The 15317-nt window shown below is 44.1% G+C and overlaps 1 protein-coding gene across 1 annotated transcript in view; it reads left to right on the top strand.

The window, feature by feature from the left end:
- The first annotated feature begins 1134 nt into the window (after window positions 1-1134).
- Window positions 1135-15317, top strand: part of prkci (protein kinase C, iota) — a 43153-nt gene continuing 28970 nt past the window's right edge. The window contains exons 1-2 of the mRNA XM_083782295.1: window positions 1135-1553; window positions 14687-14808. Of these exons, the coding sequence (XP_083638421.1) occupies window positions 1471-1553; window positions 14687-14808 (205 nt within the window). The 5' untranslated portion in view covers window positions 1135-1470. The remainder of the gene's footprint in view (window positions 1554-14686; window positions 14809-15317) is intronic.

Genomic DNA, 15317 nt, shown 5'->3' with positions numbered 1-15317 from the left:
GTATTGACCCCTCGGGCCCTCCCCATTGATTTTGTGTGATATGGTTACAATTTACATAATTACAGGTTAATAACAATAGGCTAAATATAACTAGGAATAATAGGCCCACAGAATAAGTAATAATAATAGACAAATACTACTACTACTACTACTACTACTAATACTACTACTACTACTACTAATAATAATACTAATACTAATACTAATACTAATACTAATACTAATACTAATACTAATACTAATACTAATACTAATATTATAACCAACACATATGTATGCTTCTGTCATTTAAGAAAAATATATAATAGGCCTATAGCCTAATTTTACTATTTGTCTGTAAAGGCAAATAAACAAGAGTGTGGAGTCTGTCACTCTGCCACCATCATGATGCAGGATAACAATGAATGATAATAGGTCTATTAATATGCCTATTAATTAACTTTAATAGACCTATTGCTTACTCTATTAATGACGTGCAGGCATTCGAGCCTCAATTCTTACTGGAAAAACATAACATGAAAAACTAAATAACTAAAAAGAATAATAAAAAAATGTTAAAATAAGAATGCCCAGAAGTGTCATGAACTCACACATCAGGCAAAGCTTAAAAACGCTCAACAGCACCATCCAGGGTCAGGTCCGGGAGGGACACCCGCTCTCAGTCTGCAACTCTGCATACGGGCGTGCACTACAGTACTTACAGTTTCTGTCAAACATGACACATTGAAATACCACCTCCTATCTGACTTGGTATGATCGGAATGCTGGCAACAGTAAATAATAGTCAACTTCCTATAGGCCGGCTACGTTAATAAAGTACGGTATGCACCGATTCGATTACACGTTTAAGGTATTAAAAGTGTAAAACACACACAAATTGACATGATTTCACGAAATAATCCATATCCTCAAATAATAATATATATATTTTTGTTTCATATCTACCCAAATATTCCAAAAACAATAGCAGATCAACAAGCTCACACAGTCACAACGCATCAATGACGCGTGATGATCCATTCCGTGACGGTCACGGATCTACTATTTTTGACGCACGACACCGCCGTACGGCGATGTGTTTTATGCGCACACATACTCCCCCCCTCCAACATTCCGACAATGGACTCGCCCGTCGCCAGGCCTTTGCAGCAGCAGTAGTACTAACTACTAACAGGGAGTTGCTTGGCGGAACCTCTCAAGTTTTCCCCACTACTTTTTCCAATGTTTATTTTACTTCACGTAAAGAACCGCTGTTAGGTTCCCTGTCTCGGGACGTTTTTTGAGTCGCATTGCGTTCTATCGCGGGGTAGAGTAGAAACACAGTGATTTAGCCAGGGCGTGGTGGTGGTACGGCACTAGTACACACACAAGTAGAAAGCTCCCAGATAGAAGCAGAAGGAAGGGATTCATCCTCCCTCCTCCTCCATCATCCTCCAGTCCTCGGTGACCGCGGCACAGCAGCGCCGACCGATGATGCCGACGCTGCGGGACAGCACCATGTCCCACCCCGGAGAGAACCCCCACCAGGTCCGGGTCAAAGCGTATTACAAAGGGTGAGCGAAGCCAACTCCAACATTGTTCTCCGTGGCCGTCCTGCGGTGTGTACGAGACAGCTGGCTGGATGTTTGTTGAGTTATAATACATTCTTCTAAACAGCAGGCTAACGTTAGCTAGCTATAGCGGCTAACCAGCCTTGCTAATGTGTTGGCTAGTAGCAAAGCTAGTTGAACTTGTCAAGGCAGACAGGCGAGTGGAAGTTTATTTTAAACTATATCGCTCAACACAAATTACGTCATTTTCAGCTGAGAAAAAGAGTTGTGGGGGGAAAAGACGCAATTCTTTGTCCGAGTATAGCGACAAAGTGTAAGTCAAGTGAGCTCTAAAAGCTATCCACACATGTTGTAAAGTTCCCTAGAATCCCTACTATACTATGGTTGTCTTTGTCAGCTTGCTGTGGTTAACTGTGGTGTGGAATGGTCACTCATGATCTTAAGTGAAGTTTCTGATCAGAGACATGTCACATTCCTGCAAAGCTTTCTGATGTGGAACTTTAAAGCTAACAGCTAACACGCTGGTGTGTATTACTCTTAACTACTGCTATTGCTATCTTGTACAGGTAACATCAGCTTGCTAATGAATTGAGTTGTTTGGAACTAGTTATTGATTGCCACAAGTTTTTCCTCTTCCTCTTTCCTTTTCCTCTGTGTGACAGTTCCTTTGTCAGACTGTCATTCCTCACTGTCAGTCTTGACAAGTCCGTATTCATATGATAATATGTGCGGCTGCTCGATGTTGGTGTATTATTCATGCGGTTTCGGTGTAATATTGGTGAGCTGCTTGTTTTTAGTGATGGAAATTATTTGTCACAGAGTTCCATCCAATTGACACTCCCTCTGGCTGTCTCTGGCTGTCGTAGCTGGGACTCCAGTTCATTGAAGACCGGTAGAACGTGTAGCACAAGTTACCGTTGCCATACCTGTTGTGTTCCTCAGTCTTGTTATACACACCCCAAACACTGCAGTGTCCCTGCACCACGAGTTTCCTGTTCACTGAGCAAAACATCTCAAGTATTTGCAAGGTTGCTACAAAGGAATCTCAACTATGTAAAAACAAAACTAATGGAATGGAAAGGGTGTTATCTGTTGGTCAAGTTTAAGTTGGTCATAGCTATATTTATTTTATTAATAATCATTTAGTAGTGAAATCTGGGATTTCAGGAACCCAGGACAGTGGTACAACACAGGCTTAATTTGGGGCTTCTCTATTCTACCATTGCTCTGGTTAAATTGTAAAATTGTGCCTGCCAGATTTTGGAATTCCACCTTCTCTAGAGGCTAGAGGAAGAAAGTGATAATTAATAGCCTTTAATTGATTTAAAATCATTCAAAACAGAATGGGCCATTTTTCCAGCTGCCTGTGTCTTGAATTTGATATTGGTACAACTATGTAGTAACATAACTACTCCACATTATTGTTGTTCACTGTTTTGTGAATGCTGTCCCAAATTGGATAGCTTTGGGGACAGTGCCTGGTTCATTCATTCAAGTCTATTGTCATTTGTCAGTGAGTGCCAGCAGCAGTAGGCTCAGTCTTGTACTGTACCAACCCGTGGCACCCTCAGCCTGTCAGGCTGTAACTGGCATTGTTTTCATTTAGAGTTGATGAACACTGTGGTACTCAATAGAGACGGATGGTCCCTCACTGGCTGCATGAACATCCCACAGTATTGTGATACTAAAATCCAAGATACAATGCGATTGTGGTTGGTGAATGATGTTATTGAATATTCATTATTCATATTTCCATAAGTGCAGTGCCAGCATAGTTCTCACTTCTAAGTTATTGGTGCACGTGTGCCTGCTGCATTGTGTTAATTTACGCACCATACACTTCGGCACTTCACTAAACTTGGCAGTAAGTAAGCCTTGCCGAGCCATGATGCCCATAGGGCAGGAGCCTATCTCCTGTGTTACTTCAGCCTGAGGCAGCTTGATGTACAACTACACTAGCCTGGCTAATAAGCCAGACTAATATCACACAACACGGTCGCGGGTAATCCGCCGGCAGACTTTTTCTTTTTTGCCAACGGCTGATTCGGTCTGGCTTATTAGCCAGGCTACAACTACACCCCCTGGACATGATGTATATGTTGCAGGCGCAGGGACATCCAACCCTTGATGCTGAGTGCCAAGCAGGCAGGCAGTGGTACACTGGTCACTGGGTCCCATTTTTCAGAGTCTTTGGTATGACCCAGCCGGGGATCGAACCCTGACCTCCCAGTCTCCGGGTGGACACTCTAAAACCTTGGCAGTGGCTCAGCAGTCAGCATTTAGCAGACACCTGGGAATCAGACGGTTCCTTGAGTAAGACAGTGAAGACACTAACCCGTCACTTCACCCGAGGCAGTGGCAGTAGCTGTTCCAATATGACACTGAGGGGTAAAATGCAGATTACAAACTCCTGTGTGCAATTCAAACTTCCCCTTCATGAAGAGCCCACGCATTCTATTTGGGTGTATGGGTATCGGGTACGGTCACCCCTACCTAAACCATCTCACCCCTAGATTTTTCCCGCCGACCTGACGCGGACCGTTTCACCGGCTGTACGTCCGGGGCGAGTTGGTAAAGGGTGTGAGTCGTTTGGTATTCTATATATGTACACTAAAACTGTTGGGTTTTGAACATGACACTGTTTTTTAGGCCATGCATCTCTCTGTCTGTTTGTCTTCACGTCGTCCTCTCTTCAGCACCTGTTATGGTTGAATGAGTGTGTATTCATTCATTGAGCAAGTAACCCAAAATTGAAATCTGTCCTGACCTAACTGGTCAGCAAGTACGACCTGAGGCGAGAGAGAGTGATGATCATTTCTCCATTGTGAGCCACTGTCTGCCTTTTTGCGAACTGATCGAATTTGTGGTGCAAGTGCATGATTCATTACTAGGCTGGTCTCTCCCTGCTTCATGTTCATCAATAGTGTACATTGAAGAAACATGCTAAACAGTGCTATTCTTCAAAGCCACTGTCTGACAGCAACGTCATGTCTTGAGAAATCACAGGTGCACACAAGACAAATTGTTTAATAAAAGTTTTGAATTCAGTTGAAGCATTTCATTTTATCCGGTTGTGTGTGAGAATACAGGTCGTGTGCGGCTGTGCGCACACCGACACACACACACACACACACACACACACACACACACACACACACACACACACACACACACACAGTAAATCAGTCGTGCAATTGACTGCAAAACAGATCTACAAACTGACATACATCTATCACTGATGTAATTGCAATCTTAGCTTGTAGATCTGTCATTGTCGTTGTCATTTACAGGCAACGCAGAGTCTCATTCTTAAAGTGACAGTACTGCACCAGTGACCAGTGCTACCAGTGGGAAAATAAAACGAATTATTCCTTACCAAGGCTCATCATTTTTTATATAAATCAATGTAAATAGTAAGTTAGTAACCTAGTTCTGCCATAATATCACAATGTAGGCAGTGATAGAATAAATGGTTGTGTTCTGTGCAAACATTAAAGAATAGCATGCCAGAACGGTGTCATAATGTTGTTACATTAGCCACTGCACCGAGAAGGAAAACTGATCTTGGTACTTCATTGAGACTACTACAAACCCACAACGTGTTGCAGATGCGAGAGATCGTCTGTATTTGCCATGGGGCACTATGGCATAATTCAGGCAATAAAGCCACAAAACTGTAATTTTCCAGAGGGCATAGCCTAGTGCATTGAGAATACACACACATGTGCGCACAGCTGCTGGACTCCTCAGAGGCTGACTGCAGTCTGCATATTCGAGCATCCCAGGTGTTTATGCATGTATTTGAAGAGGATTTGATTATCAAATCTTTTAGTGATGTTTACTCCTTAGTACTGAGTTTCATGTATGTAAACTGTTGTCAGAGAGTGCTGTTCTCGACGGCATATTTCGAAGGTCTAAATCCATATTAATGCCAATTAACCCATTCTGAACGGGCACCCATTTTGGAGTTAGCATCATGTTATGCTTTAGCTATTGAAAAATAGCAGATCTACAAGCTCATATCGCGCCACCGAGTGGCGCGATACGAGCTTGTAGGTCTGCTATTTTTGAAAAATCGAAGAGCGACTGACATTTTTAGAATCTGATCTCAGGTCAGAATGGGTTCATCAGACCAGTGTGTGTCCGGCGGAAACCTCGTATGAATCTGATCTCAGGTCAGAATGGGTTAATAAATACGGAGTGGCCAAAACCACCAGGATTTTCATGGATTCGCTTCAAAAACGTAAAAAAAAGAATACAAAAAAACCATTAAAATTAAAAACATTGGACTCTGGAGTTGATGATCCACAAGCAGCCGTGCTGTTCCCATGCAGATCTCAAGATCCACATGATCACATCTTCAGAACTTCTGAGTTATGCAAAAACAGAAGAACATTGTATAATCTTTGGTACACTGGTGATGGGCACAGCCAGGCTGAATCTGTAAGTGGGCTACTGGGCTCATGCATTTCCCTGATCAGCTGCTTTCAGCCCTGCAGTTTTAAATGCTCCTTTATGCCACCCATAAAAGCAGAGTCACTCAAACACTTTTCAGAGAGTCAGTTCAGTTGGCACATCACAGACTGTAAAATTGTGAGAGCTGTGCAGGTTGGACTGTAGCAGGGTGCCCTATTGCAATTTGGTATTATTGCGGAAGTACATTTAAACACCAGCTTACCACAGGCCACCGCAGGAATTGATCAGCTTAATTTACATGCAGGCTTGATCAAACGTCGTTGGGGGCCGTATCTGGCCCAAAGGCCGTGAGTTTGACAAGTGATCTACACAGTATGGAGATGGTGGCTAAGTGCTGACAGAAACCAGCACAAAACTATGATTGCTTCTCTTGTAAGTAGACTGAAGTTGGGAATTAAGTTGGATGAAAGGTGTGAAAAAGTGGCTGAACATACTGCACAGCCTGTGCACAGGTATGTATGGTGATAAATTAGAGTTTGCTGTTCATGAATTCAAATAATTTACATTGATATTTGACCCTTTAAGCACGAGCCTTGCACTCCGAAGTCAACCAGTCATCCAACTTTATAATCGTCATCAATTGTATCCTGATCACTATCTATTATCCCATGAGTTTGTTCGAGAATGAGCACTTAGGCTTGAAATAGCTCCTTGCAAAGCTAAACAGCCAACCAGAGAGCTCCTTGCAAAGCTAAACAGCCAACCAGAGAGCTCCATCCAAGTTCACAAATCATGTCACCTCAGCTTTTATACCTACTACAGTGAATAGTTAGGTAAATATCAAAGTAATTTGTCAGTACCTTTCTTTTGAAGAACAAGAACACACAGCCTGGGCAGTAACCTCAAAGAACTTCCTGGTCAGACTCAGATCCTTGTCACATGTTAAGATAGTGTAAACAAATGAGTCAGACATCCAGGACACCTCCCCTGTACCTGGACACCTATAAAGTAATGCTTTGTGTTTTTCTGCCAAATCCAAAACAACTCTCAGACTAGTAGGAAGGCATATTGTTTGGCAGGAAACTGGGATTACACTGGCTCGTCTGAGTAGTTCAGCCCTTTCCCTCCTTTGTAAGGACCAGCACATAATCTTTCAATGGAGCAGCTGACTGCATCAGTACAGTATTAAGGCTGTGCTTTGCTTTGTTTAGAGTAAAGAAGCGATCCTGCCCTGGTCTTGTGCTTGTTACGCCCAGCACTTATCCAGCTATGTCCATACTGTAGATCACGTGTCAAACTCTAGGCCAGATACGGTCCCCATAACTTCTTATTAAGCCCACATATACATTAAGATTAAGTTGATCAATTTATTGTTGCCCGTGACTGATTTTTAAATTTACCTCCGTAACTAACTAAACCAAATTGCAATAGGGCAAGGGCACGCTGCTACAGTCCAACCTGCACAGTTTTCACACTTTTACAGTCTGTGGCTGTGCCGACAGCCTACTGATTCTGTCTTAAAAGTGGTTGAATGACTTTGCTTTTATGGGTGGCAAATGAAAGAACACCTTATTGCCCTGAATTTTAAACTGCAAGGCAGGAAGCAGTGAGTGAGTGAAAGCGGCCTCCTTTCAAGCGGCACGCTTAAATGGCAGGGCATCACGCTCTATCTTTTAAACTTTAAACAGCACTTTACAAGTACTAGATTCAAGCTCATGATGAGTTATTGGAACTGTGTGTGGAGCGCGAGATGTGTCAAGGCAACTTTGCTCACATTCCAATTCCAAAGTGCCTGGAATGGGGTGGTGATTGTGCCAGTCAGCGGCACAATCACCACCCCTTTCCAGAGACTCAAAAACAATCACTTAATGCTGAATCCAGCAGGAGCGCACGTACACACGCATGCACGCACGGCGCACGCACAGATGCAACAGACACTCCCAAGCCTGTGGAGCGATGCGATCGGTTTTGATATCAATAAATCTCCGTCCAGAGCGCTGGGCGTTACTAATTGATTGAACGGAGTTCTCCGTCCTTGCCGCTTGTGGTGTGAAACTGATAAGCCAATCAGGTCTCTGTTATATATTGTTACATTCCCGACATGCACACACATTAGCTGTGTGCATTAGGCTAGGCTTAGGTGCAATACATCACCCAGTGATGTATTGCAGTAATTGCATCATCCCTGACCATCTCTCACTATGCCCTATGAGCATTTTGTGTCGTATGTGTGTAGTTCCTAATTATGACTATAAGCAGCTCTGTCCTCCACCTCAGCGGGAGTGCATGTCGCTGCTGCTTTGGTGTGCTGGGATGAGAGAGGCTCCGCATGGCAGGGGGGCCAGGGCCCACGTTGCCTGGAGGCGGGAGCATCCTCCAGTCTTGGAGCCGTAGTTTCACCGTTCACCCTGACCTGCTGTCTTACTGAGAGGGACGGTATCGGGGCCGACAGAGGACGGTTGAGACGAAGGTCTTTGTGAGTTGTAGTTAAGCAGGAGAGCGTGCACGTGTGTTTTATGTATGACAGGGTTTATATGTCTGTGTATGTGTCCATGAACGTGTGTGTGTGTGTGTGACTGTGTGGATGTGTGTGTGGGGCATACCCATGCTTTGCGCGGTGATGACAGAGAGATGAATGGTCCTAGGTGTGTGCAGTAGCCCACGGAGGCACCCTGACCTCCCTTCTCCCGTGCTTGAGCGCTCACCGGTGACAAATGGCCTCTCACTGGGCAGATGGGGCTACCATACCCTACTCATGGTGGTTGAGGTGCCGTGGGGCCCATCGCTAACCCCCATGCCTCTTTAATTTAGCTATAACAAGCCTTTCCAGGAGGAGAGGGAAGCGAAGAATGCCATGTCTGTGTGGAATGCAATGTGCCTCCTTCTTGCTCACTCTGCAATAAGCTGCTCTTAGCAAACTGCACAATCCTTCTCCCTGAGTCACCCAGAGAAATCCCACGGCCTGGTTTGTTTCCCATATGCATTTTAGTTTGCTGATGATATTCTTTTACAGTATGGCATTCAAGGGGTTCACAATTTTATCGGGATGTAACTTGAACGGTGCTGATTCGGCTGAAGAGCCACAAGGCACCGGCGATCGTGCCGAACGCTGCAAAGTTCGCTTCAGACGACTCATGCAAAAGGCACTGCCGCGTGCGCCACAGGCCAAGGGGGCGTTGCCATGTTACATCAATTCGGTGGGCAAGGGACGTTCGCCTCCACGACACACTACTCCAAATGCACCACCCTCTGTATTGTAGTCCAGACATTGTTTCAATTACCTCTCCATTGCGAGAGGGAGACAGTGAGCATCAAACTAAATAACTAAATAATCTCACAGAAGGAGGTGTTCACTGTCCAGTAAGCATGCACAACAACAAGCTAGAGTCAGCAGTGTGTGTACAGTTGAACAGCATGGCTCAGTTGTGTGTTTCAGCCTGTCTGTTTTGCAGCATCCTCAGTAGTCTGGTTGACACATGTGCAAGCAGACATAGGCAGATATACACAGACAATGGGTTCATTTTTTCAGGCATGTCGATTAATGTCGATTGATTTAATATGCTGAGCTGAGATGAGTTACAGATGCATAATATGAAGCCATAACCGTTCTGAAAATACAAGCTTCAATATACTCACCGTCGTCGCATCCATTCATTGCATGCATCCTACTAATTAACTGCACAATATGCGTTTAAATCATTTTAGAAAAGCTATACAAACATAGCTTGTAAAACAAACTATATTCCAGTCGATATTATATATTCCAGTTTCACAGGAGACCCTGTGCACGATGGGTTGGTGTCACGCACCTACAAGCTCGCAATGCGTCGCTTATTGTTCAGACAAATGACAACCCACCTCATCTCCTAACCTAACCATAACCGCAAGCACGGGAGCAGACGCTAGTCCGACATGCAGACTAGCGTCTAAGAATTAAGCTGTGGCAGGCCAATTTAAGAAGTGGCACAATGCCTGCCACAATTTAATTCATATAGCTGAAACACTGCATGTAGTCCACCTGGTTATACAGGTTATAGTAAAATGACTGCTTTTTGGCTCCTCAACATTGGAGCAAATGTGAGACGTCTAGCATTACAGTTTAAAAAGAATAGCAGAAATCGGATTTTATTTGCAACTTGGTACTTTTTTCCTTTAAGTTTTTAGGCTAGTTAGTAAAAACCAATCCAGTACTACAATTGCAGTGTTCAGTCAGATAGATAAATAGTAAATAGATATTCTGTAGATAAACTGTGTATATATATATATATATCATGCTGCTTCAGCCTTACTATTGGCATACTTTGACCAGTGACCACACTCTGTTACCCACCTGTATTTTCTGCTATTGCTGTCTGTAACCATTAGCTAAGCTCTGTATCAGTGTCAGAGAGAGTGAGTGTTTGTTTGAGACAGCAAGCAGGTAAACTTTAACTACAGTGTAGTAGCCACGAGGAGTGTCAACAACAGCCACAGCTCGGGTCCAGTTACACTGACGTACTCGCACAGCAAGTATCCTGTGTTGGCATTAATACGCTCTCTGTGCTCTGCAGACGGCGTGAGGCAAATCTGTCTGTGTGTGTGTAAAAATGTCTAAGTATTAAACTTTATATGTGTGTTTGTGCACACGTGTGTGAGTTCTGTGGTCTCCATATACATGAATGAAGTGTGTGTGTGTGTGTGTGCGTGTTTCTCTATCTCCCACCGCGCTTATCAGGCCAGGCGGTGGTTTTGCAGGAAGCAGACCTGCCGTCTCAGCCTGAGAACAGAGATTCGACTGTGGGAGCCAGAGTGACAGAAAGCACAGCCTTTACTCTCCACTCCCCCACCATCAGCACTGATTAACACCAACAGGATGCAGGGAGAGAGAGTGAAAACAAATGAACAGGGGAGGACAAGAATGAGAGAGCAAGAATTTATGAGTGTGGATGGAGAGAGAATTAAAAAAAACCTCACGGGGTGAGAATGAGAGAGGGAGGTGAAGTAAGTAAGATAATAAAAAAGAGAAGGAGTAATGAAAAAGCAATAGAGAGGGGTGCAGTACTTAGTTCAGACTAGTCATTGGTCCGACAAACGACAACCTACCTCTAACCATAACCTCAAGCACGGGAGCAGTGCATGTTCGAGCGGTTTCCGCCGGTCGGACTAATGCTCCGTCGGAATTGCGTGCGGATCCCATAGATGGAGAGAGAGAAATGAGTAGAGAAGGGACTAGTTTGTTCTTGACCAACACATTTCTCCCTCCCGGAATTTGGAATCCCTTCCAGTACAGAAGCTGCATTTATATGATGGCAAACTGTGCTATCAGAAACGCATTATCGGACAAACACTGGCCACAGAGTAATGACTTATTCATTTTATAGGCTGATATAAAGTGTGTGTGTGTGTGGGGGGTGGGGTGTGTGTGTGTGTGTGTGTGTGTGTGTGTGTGTGTCTCTCTCCTGGCAAGGATTGGACATACTCTGACCTTACATTCCCAGTGTTTGATATGGCCTTGTGCAGGACGTGTCCGTGTGTGTATTTTGTGTGAGAGATGACTCCAGGTGCTGTTCTGTTGAGTTCCTCTGTATCATCATAAAGTCAATTGGGGTGAGGGACGCTCTCTTGCCAGCAGCAGTAAAAAGAGAGAGGGTTATGCCCTCTTTCTCTCTGTCAACCTTTCTCTTCCACTCTCGTCTCCAGCCCTCTTTGAGTCTACCCCCTACTGTCTATTGTCTAACCAGACATAAATCCTTGTACTGCCCTCTATTGTATACTGTATAGTGCTTCTGTGCACAAGTTCAAGGTTTTTATTATCACATAATAATACTTAACAATGCAACTGTGACAACATTGCGAGCAGTGCAATTCTTGTACTTGGAGCCTGCCCTACACAGCAGTGTGACTAGGGATGGGTACCAGAACCACTGCCAATTTGGTACAGATTTTTGATTGGTCAAAACTGATATGCCAAAAGCTCCTGGACAAAAAATGATGCTGTCAGTAATATAAAGACAAGTCACTCCAGTCTGAAAATCAGACCCGTCTGAAGTGAGTGGTGTTGTACTGTACTGTGTATACTGTACTGTACAAGCCCTCCTCCTTGGCCTGTCTGTGTGTTAGGCTGTGCAACAGTGACACTTGGTGGTGAACAAATGCTATAACGCTCGGACACAGTCAGGGACAGACAGACCCAGCCACACACATAGCTGTCTATAGGAGTGGTTGCACCACTCAAAAAGTGTTTAACAGACAGAATTTGCTAGAGTGGGCCGCTGAGGTATGTTTGAAAATGCATTTAAACCAGTTTCTGTTTTCCGTCTGAGAAAACGACTGCATCCGCAATCGATTAAGTGGACAGTCTCCTCTAGCTCTGTTCCTCCGGTCCCTGTTGGATCACAGTACACACACACACACACACACACACACACACACACAGACAGACAGTGCACACCCCCACCACCACTGTATAACAGAAGACCGACAGAAAACCCAATTTCACACATCGTTTTATCCACCACTTTTTGTTGTTAGCTAACACTAAATCCATAGAGCCTGATTTTTATTCATGATGTCGAAAATAGCAGATCAAGATCAGCACGTTGCATCACACAATTCGACATCACGGACAAATGTGATATACAAACTTTACCCTGAATATTTTGCACTGCACTGTTTTGCCATCTAGTTTGTCAAAATCCTCCCATCACACTCACAATTTGGCAGCAGCTTGAGGAAAAGGCAACTCCTGGCGCACAGATGCACAGTTTGCACACGCAGTTTTCCTCTCCTGTTTGTAAAGCAGTAGCTACTGTAGGTTTATGTTTTGAGCTTTTTGAAAAATGGGAAGGCTTTTGAATGTTTTTGAATATTACACAGTACATACAGCAAATACATTTCAAATTAAATCCACTCAAATATGTTTCACATTTTTTTATTGCAGCACGAATCAAACATATACCGTACTCAAAGCAATGAATTGTCCTACTCCCTAGTTGTTTGTACTGTATGTAGCACAATTCTCAAAAGTCACTGCAGCAGGGGAGGTAAAGTGAACAGTGCAGTATAATGCTGTGGATGTGCCAGTATGTGTCTGTCTTCCTCACCTCATTCACTCATCTTTTTCTCTTCTCCACTTGCCCTCTGTTTGTACCCCCACACCCCTGAGACGCCTAGGTCCAGACCCCCAAGGGGGGGTGCGGTGTGTGTGTGTGTGTGTGTGTGTGTCGTGCAGTACACCATGTCATGTCTGGCCCCCTCCCTCGGCTCAAACTTGTTAACACACAGTTACGGAGCCAGAGGGCAGGGAGCAGAGAGGACATCAATCCTGCTGCTGGCCAGGGGTCGCCCTCAGAGGAGAGATGATGAGGGATAGATGATCGAGTCCAGTGGGGATGATATTCTCACTCAGCTACTGCCACACATTGTGGATAGATAACCCGCCACACACTGGTGTGTGTTAGAGAGAGTGATTGCATGTCTGTATCTCTGTTTTTGTCTGTGTTGGTGTGTGTGCATGTGTGGGTGCTGTTGTGCGTGGTGATGGATGAGGGTGGTCGCGTGCGCCTGAGCCGGCGCTTGTTGATTAAGCGTAAGGCATGCCGCAAAGGAATATAGGTGAGCAGAGGAACAGAGGGGAGCTCTGTTCCTTTGCTCTCCAGTAACCAAGTGGTCTATGGTGTCTTTCTTAGTTTCTTTCTTAGTTTCTTTCTTTCTCTTTCTTTGTGCTTTACTTCCTCTTTCTTTAAATTCTTTCTTTCCCTCTCTCACCATCTGCCTCTCGTGTGTGTGTGCCTTTAACTCCCACACGTCGTGCTGCATAGATGAATAGACAGATACAATGTGTCAGACGAGAGTCTGTGAGTCACCACGTTGTTTGAAAGGGCTCCTGGCTCCCATTCACCTTTCTCTCTTGAGTCTGTGGAACATCGGGGCACTCTGGAGCCTCTCAAGGTAGTTGGAAAATAAGGCAAATATACCGCAGTCTAGCTTGATCAAGGTTAGAAGGGCAGTGGTAGGATACAGTTTTCTTGTATTCACTGGTACTAAAACCATATTCCCAGATCCCTTATTTAACTCACTGAATGAATGCACTATTCATAGTAACACAGACTAACACCATAAAATGATTTGTTTTTCGTGCATACAATGTGCCATCTTCTCTTAAAAGTTTCTCATTAAAACAACTTTACTGTGGAAATGGAGCAGTGCCTTCATTAACTCTTTCATTGTGGCTAGCTGTTAGCATAAATCCCAGTTCCAGGTGCCACCATACGCGTTCACTAGTCTCATTGGCACAAGCACACACTGTTTACCTTTCGTCAGAAGCTTTTACACGGCGGGAGCGTCGCGGTACAAAGGCACAAATTAAATCCGAAATTTGGATGGCAGAAGATCCACCAAGGACGGCTCTCCTGGATAAGATTTATGGACGTTTTAAAATCCTCCTTTCAACTGCTTTACACAGTGATTTATATTTTCAATCCCATAGCTGGAGCGGTGGGGTGTTGCCATAGCAACCGAACCAATGTTAAAAGCTGCCGTGGGGTCCGTATATATATATATATATATATATATATATATATATACAGGCCTGGGATATAACATCACCTAGCGGCAGGGTCCGTATATATACGGACCCGGCGCAAAAATAATTCAACTTGTAAGGGTCAAACAAGTCGATGCCTTTTTTTAACCTCTCACACAGTTAATTAATATTTTGAACTGTCTGTTTTTCTGTGCAGGGACATCATGATCACCCACTTTGAGCCGTCCATCTCATATGAGGGCCTGTACGGGGAGGTGAGGGACATGTGCTCCATGGACAACGACCAGCTCTTCACTATGAAGTGGATCGACGAGGAAGGTATGCCTCCCCCTCCCTCCCACTGTCCAACTACGTATATGTTTCTACAGTACATACTGGACACAGCATCCATATAGGATGTGTCCAGAAATGATACAAATATTAGTCTTGCGTAGCTAGATATTTGATTGATTGATTGATATTTGAGCCTATTGATTGATTGAATATTTTATTAGACAAAAGAAAAATGCAAACGGCACAAGGTACAGTCAGCCATTTTTGTCCAAAAGAATTTCCGAAGACAGACCTTGCGGTCTTGTTTCCCTTCGGGTCCCATGCACTCACACATTATTTTCATGAACAAGAATATAAAACGTCAATTGGTCACCTCCTCTGATCTGCTGACAGGTCAGACAGGTCAGACAGGTTGACAACTTGACATATGCACCACATGGAGTGGTAGCTCTCCACTACTTCCCCTAAACAAAAAATATTCCTATTAGCTGTTTTGGTTGTATGATGCTATTGCTAAAATGACCTTCTACACTGAATTTACATTGTGCATAAAA

Source organism: Protomyctophum parallelum (assembly GCF_964188405.1).
Source record: "Protomyctophum parallelum genome assembly, chromosome: 14".
NCBI classification, from domain to species: Eukaryota; Metazoa; Chordata; class Actinopteri; order Myctophiformes; family Myctophidae; genus Protomyctophum; species Protomyctophum parallelum.
Note: the sequence above shows the minus strand (reverse complement) of the source record. Positions and strands in the feature narration are given on the sequence as shown.